The sequence below is a fragment of the Gavialis gangeticus genome, unplaced genomic scaffold (genome assembly GCF_001723915.1).
Source record: "Gavialis gangeticus isolate Ggan-Ray unplaced genomic scaffold, GavGan_comp1, whole genome shotgun sequence".
NCBI lineage: Eukaryota > Metazoa > Chordata > Crocodylia > Gavialidae > Gavialis > Gavialis gangeticus.
This window is the reverse complement of record NW_017728996.1, coordinates 52,250,772-52,257,620: the sequence shown is the minus strand read 5'-3', so window position 1 is coordinate 52,257,620 and position 6,849 is coordinate 52,250,772. Positions and strand designations below refer to the sequence as shown.

The 6,849-nt window shown below is 40.2% G+C and overlaps 1 protein-coding gene across 2 annotated transcripts in view; it reads right to left on the bottom strand.

Moving 5' to 3' along the window:
• Nucleotides 1–6,849, bottom strand: part of MYO9A (myosin IXA) — a 382,153-nt gene that overhangs the window by 249,119 nt on the left and 126,185 nt on the right. For both annotated transcript variants that reach the window (XM_019504515.1, XM_019504516.1), the window contains exon 3: nucleotides 747–841. In XM_019504515.1, coding sequence (XP_019360060.1) covers nucleotides 747–841 — 95 coding nt within the window. The remainder of the gene's footprint in view (nucleotides 1–746; nucleotides 842–6,849) is intronic.

Here is a 6,849-nt window from a genome sequence, read left to right as displayed (position 1 = left end):
CAAATCAATTTAGCTCTGTTTGAAATAAAAGAGAAATGTTATCTCCCCCCCCCCCCAATTACTACCACCTTATCATTATAAGAAAGATAGATGCTGGGTTTTGTTTTGAGAGAGCATTTAAAAATAAAAGAATCTTAATGTTTCAGTACCCAAGACAATAACGAGTGATATTTGTCTCCTGGGAAACAAGCGAGAGTGTAAAAACGATGCATCTACTTGGCCCAGGGCAGCAAGTTCAAAATACTGGAGAAACATAGCTACAATGTATGGTACCCTAGACAGTCTAGTCTGTCCTGCTCCACAGCAGGGCTATTTAGCCAGGGCAAAACATTGCGTATTCTAAATGCTAAAGAACGTAAATCCATTTTTTGAAATCGGAACAAAGAAACGGAATACAAGTTATATTTTCATTATGGAGGTTTGGTTATCCAATTGCAGTTATGACCGACTGGAGCTGAGAAGCTAAATCATATATACTGTGATGGAAACACCAGGGTAAATTAGTAGATGGATAGATAGCTAAAAGTCAGCTCAGGTACCCCTAAACTACATGGCAGTCACTTCTGTGACCACAGTACAGACATACCCATATCTTTATATTAGGTGTAAAATACGACAGCTGGGCCTAAAATATAAAGCAGACAGCCTTCTAGGTCACATATTACCGATAGCGCATGTCAGAATAGCAGTACAGACGATGCTTCTAAAATTCAAAACCTTGAGCTACTGCTGATTGTGCCACTTACCCCCGCACGGTGCCTGTCTCCTGGTAATTCACTTGAATAAATTTGCCGAAGCGACTTGAGTTGTTGTTATGTGCTGTCTTTGCATTTCCAAATGCCTGTCAAAATAAAAGGGAGATTGTTTTAAAATCAACAACTCATGTCTAGGTTATTTACATACACATTACAAACTTCTTTTGGAACAGTCATCACTACACAATCAATGAAAGAAAGCCTAGCAAAGAGTGTCTCGGTGATCCTGTATGGAGGTCCCCAACATTTTTTCCCCTCCCAGCAAAGGGCCAAATTTAGATTTGATGACTATACTTCAGGCTAGGCTGCTTATGGCTCCAAACTTTGATAATGATCACTAAACAACAATCAAGCCAAACACTGACAAACGTTTGGAAAAACAAATTTTTATTGTTTGCAACCTTTAAAAAAAAGAAATTAAAGTTGGCATATACAAAAAAGATTTAAACCAGGAACTTCAGGGTAGATGGCAGGGGAGCTGAGAGGGCCCCAATCCTTGTTGTGGCAGCGCAGCCCCAGACCCTTCCCTGGCACCCAGCCCGAAGCATGCACGTGCCCGCCGCCAGCAAAAAGCAGGGCTAGGGCTCCGCGGACCCCAGAACAGCCACCTGCACCTCCCAGCTGCCTGCCACAGCTGGCCCAGGTTCTGGGCAGGCCCCTGCCACCCATCACAGAACCCAGGATGCTTGTGACAAGCAGCAGGGAGACAGCAGGCAGCTGCACTGACATCCGCAAAGACCCGACCCGACTTGTTGCACGCATGCCTTGGGGCAAACAGCAGGGGTGGGTGGGGCAGAGGCTGCACTGCCACAAGGATCGGGATCCTCTGAACTCCCCTGCCATCTGCCCCAGGGCACACATGTGCGCCACAGCCTGGCACACATTGCCTACCTGATTTAAATTAATTTAGGCATAATATTTACAGTTTCTACTTAGCTTGAGATGAAACATTGCACCTGTTTCCTGCTGACCAAGAAGCTCATTTCAAGCGGTGTGTACATATACAATGAATGTACACAAATGTTTTGTTATGTTTAACTGAATTACAACTTCCATCTAAACACAGCCAGACAATTCCCATGTAAAAAAAAAATCATCATACGGCAAATTAATGCATCAGTTGCCATATAACTACATAAGGAGAAAATGAAAACATTAAAAATCCAAATGGATGCCTATTAAGCTATATGTTTATATACATCTTCATATTTATTTATGCAATTAATGCATTTTCCTGGGTCGCAAAAAGAAATCTTCTTCCATATAAATGTTTTATATGCTTGCATATCTACATGGTTTAATAGTTATACCAAACAATTAAATTGTACCATGCTTTTAGAAAATTACTACAGAATACTGATGCAAGGCAAGATTAAAATCAATGCTCTAAATTAAGGTTTCCTGCCTCCTGATTTGAATGATAATTACAAATCAACAGCTTAAATCACTCTGAATCAATCCATCTTGGCTTTCATATATCAAAACCATTGCATGCAAGCATAAACTTCTGCTAGAACAAAAATCAACGCTAAGCATGGATTAGATTTGTCCTGTACTATTAGTACGTCCCTCAAGTACATAATGAGTTACCTGCAGAACCACCATACAGACATTAATTGTATGGAGACCTTTTGGATAAATACAGGAATTCAGTTTCTCCCACAAGAGACATTTTTTCATTTCTAACAGAATAGACTTTAATAATCTAGCATGATCAAGATTTTAAAAGTAAAATCCTTCAAATTATATTTTACTTTTTAATTTTGCAACCAAAGAAAAAAAATTCAGCAATATTCTACTTTCATATTTACCAAAAACTTAAATTTAGTGATATAGCCTGGTGATGAGCATATTTCAGGTTAGTAAAGGTTCCTAAGTCAATTTGATCAGGAAAAAGAAATATACAAAAAATAAATAAAATAAAAAATAACAAAATAAAATAAAATCAGATTCTAACCAGGCCGGCTGTTCTTGAGTAACCAGACCAGTGGGAAGCAGAGTGGTTGGCCTTCTGACTCCAGTAACACAGGACTGGCCTGACAGGCAGAGCCTGGAGTTAACACACGGATGTTTAAACCAAGAAAAACGAAGTGTGGTTCAATAAAATAGAACGAGCAATTCGCTCAAGGCTGCAGTTATACATTTGCATAAATTTGGGTTCTAACCAAATCAGTGAAGTGAAACACAAATGCCCGTTATCATGCATGGCATTAAATCTACTTGGTGCACTATTAAGCATATTTATTAATAGAATAATCCAAAAAAAATATTCAAAATGTTAATAACTATATTAAACAAATACTGCTTTGCAAACAAATAAAAAATGGTGCTTTAGCCAAGAATACCAAGGGAGGAGGAGGAAAGAAAAAAACATGCTAATATAATGTGATGAAGAAGCATTAGATCACACAAACATATTCTGCCTTTCTTTGCAACAGTTTATTAATATACTAGTAGCTTTTTCTAGTCCTACAAATATTAATACTATAGCAATGCTTTGCTCCATGCAGCACAATCAGCATAAAAAAAAGAGGCAATGTTGTCTAGCACACTTTACTGGGAATCAGAAAATGAGGGTGGGAAGGAACCTCAGGAGATCATCTAGTCCAACCTCCTGCTCAAAGCAGGACCAGCACCAACAAGACATCCCAAGCAAGGCTTTGTCTAGCCGGGTCTTAAAACCTCCATGGAATTTGGAAACCCAGCTTCTATTTCTGGCACTGTATGTGATCTTCCATGTGATCACAAGTCATTTCACTTCCCTGGTCCTCTTTCCCTTCCCAACCTTTGTCTGAAGGATCCTCAGAGCAGGGACACTCTCCCTCCCAGTTTCAAACCCAATGACTCGGCTTTGAATGTCCTATTTATACTCTGAAAGTATTTCTAACAGCACTCCCTGTCAAGCTTATATTTGTACAAAAGAATTATTAATAAACTGTACAAAGAAAGAAATAGAAAACTCAAATACTATACAAACTGTTCGGTAATGGAATTTAAATACTTGGTTATTTCCCATCTGGATGAAGCTAAAAGATAAACTATCTGAAAGTACACAGTAAGAAATGGGTGTTCTAAGTTTAAGTTGAGCTATTATATACATGAGTTATGCGATTTATCTAAAACCTTCAATTTATCTTGCCCCTACTAACTCAAACAAAACTAGAGCAGTTCAGCCCTGCAGTCACAGGACCAATCTAATTAGCAGTATGTGTTTATATTCAGCACCAGTCAGCACACTGCCTTGCTTCGAGTGTCCTCTGAATAAAACCAATAAACGCTGAACTTTATGGTAGACAATATTAGCCAGAGGAGAATTTTGAACTGGTTACAAAAAACAGCAAGGTCTCAAATGCTGAGAGTTTTACCTCCAAGTTCAGTTAAAGGGGAAAAAAATCACAACCATACAGCCACAGAACTGCACTGGAGGTAGGTTATTCCTCAGTCCCAGCATTAGGAACTCCCTTCACTTCCAGAAACGGAACCTCAGCCTTCTTTCTAAGCCAAACTCTGTAGATACTTGTGGATGGAGAGGAAAGCAGGAAAGGTCCCCTCATCTTTTTCTATCTTCCCTCTTTGCAGTTTTACTACTAGGGCTGTGTGAAACGGGCCCTATTTGATTTGGATTGGGCCTGAATCCAGGACAGTGATTTGATCCGTTGATTTGGATCACTGTCCCTGATTCAACTTGGCTGAATCTGAACATTTGATGCTGATTCACGGCTTTAAACATTTTTTTCTATGTGCTGGGGCAGATGGAGCATCCCACAGGAGCACGGGAGACTCTCCGGCATGCTGGGCAGAGAACCCGGAAGTTCCAGGTCTGCCAGGGAACGTGCTGGGGGGATTACCCCCACCCATGTCCTCCCGGCTCGGCGATCAGCCACAGGGGGACCCCAGGTCCTCCCCCAGGCCCAGGAGGCACCAGTCACCAAGCCAGGGGCGTGCGGGGGGGCACAGCCTGCATGCTCCCTGGTGGACCAGGAAGTTTAGTGGAAGTGCTTCTGGTCCACTTCTGGGTCTGCTGCCGAGAGCACTGGGGAGCCCCCCGTGCTTCTGTGGGACGCTGCATCTGCCCCAGCACTGCAGTGTTCAGAGCCCCTCCTACCTAGAGGTATGTAGAAAAAAAACATTCAAAGCTGTATCTACGTCTGAATCGCTGAATCTGTCTGAATCTCTCCGAAACAATTTGGAGCGTTCCAAAATGATTCAGACAGATTAAAGGGTCCTCTGATTTGATTCGGATTCTGAGATTTGGGCACTGACTCAGGCCAAATCTCCGCTGAATCAAATCAGGGACCAAAGCTTCGCACAGCACTAGATACTACATCCATGCAAAAATTGGGGGGAAAGCCGAGTGTTGTACATGAGAAAATATGGTATTTTTCTTTTTAGGCTCCACATGGCTGGCTAATCTAACTTATGACCACAGGGGCAATGAAAACATAATATGCAATATCAATCTTTTATGATTTCCGTTATTATTTATCAAGATCTTTGGGACATTCTTTGTTATTTCACTAGATTAACTCTATAACAGAGGCTTGCTGAAAGTGTTGGCTACTAGCTGAAAAGTATATTTTAAATTTAACTTGAGGCAATTTAATATAGTCTTTGTTTCTGTTTTATTTAGTAGGTCTCTTTAAGAGAGTGACTAGGCTATAAAAAAGTCCTATTAAGGCAACTTATGCATGAGCAAGTCTAGATATATTTGAACAGTACACTGAGTTCTTGTAAAGCCAATAAGGATTATATGCAATATAACAGTGCAGTCTTGGAAAACTGCGAATGAATTATAACTATTTCACTAAAACAAATTCTGTTCTGTCTATATTATTTCCTTTTACTAACTCATTGGTGTAAGGCTGTAGATGCTTTATGGCAAAACTCCATAAGAGCATTCCTAAAATTCTTAGTAAGACCAGAGCTTTTATTGGCCAGGATTCAACATTTTGAAGGGAAAAAAAATTCAATACTCCTCTGTATGAGGAAAACATCCACCCTGGATCAGACCCTGATGATTTAACATTTAAAATAATTTAGCCATGGATAAGCAATAGATCCATTCCTATAAGTTCTAACTACATCTTAAAACGGGGGAAAAAGTGAGCCGAAATGTAATATCTACCAAACCTTAAAAGCTGTTAGGGTAAAAGGTTTACGAAAAAAAAGGTAATACTGTCACCCCCAAAAATCCAATAATCATAAACAAAGTTGCCATAACCATAAGACCCACTTCCCATAAAAATGAAAAAAACTTTTAAAAAAGAGGAAAGTTGGGATTCTGCATTTGCCTTCTGTTGTTTGCAGTCATCTCCATGATTCTGGAGTGATGCAAGCAGAGCTAAATCACCTAAACTTTAACCCTGGATGAAGCAGGGTTAAAGAAAAAGGGAGGTGGGGGTTGGGTTAAATCACTACAGGCCCATGCAGACATAGCAGTTACAGTGTAACAGCTTACTACCTAGTCACAAGCAACAGCTTCTCCCTCCCTTTCTGAAGCCGCTATATATGTATGTTGTTTATCCATATACTTCTCTTGGGCCTATTATCTTAACTAAGCTTTTGAGATACAGTCCTCTCTTGGTTCTGCCCATACCTCCAACCATTTCTTCAGCTTCCCTTTCAACAGACATGAAGAAAAGTTGATCGTCTCTTTGAGACTCCTACATCCAAAATTACAAGAAATTTAATTATGCGTAATAAGATTTAGCTAAAGGTTGTCGTATGTGGCAGCATAAAACTTCTCAAACATTTCTTCTGTTAAATATGACACCAGCATATAAAGTAATGCATTACAAATGAATGAAAGTCTTGCTCACTACATATATAATATACCTGGCAAAAATATATATCATAAAAGTATGGAAAGGAAAAGCAATATAATGATATGCAGCCCCTATTTTCCCATTTATAGACACACTAGGTGCATCAACATATGCTATTAATACACAGCAATAAACTCTGGTGCATATCACACTGGAGTTTATTGCTCTCTGGTGCTGCGTTTACATGTGGGCCCAGGACTGCAGCACATTGAGCTTGGTTGGAACAACCCCGGCTGGCAGGGGACCTGGGGGGGTGGGGGGGGAAAAGG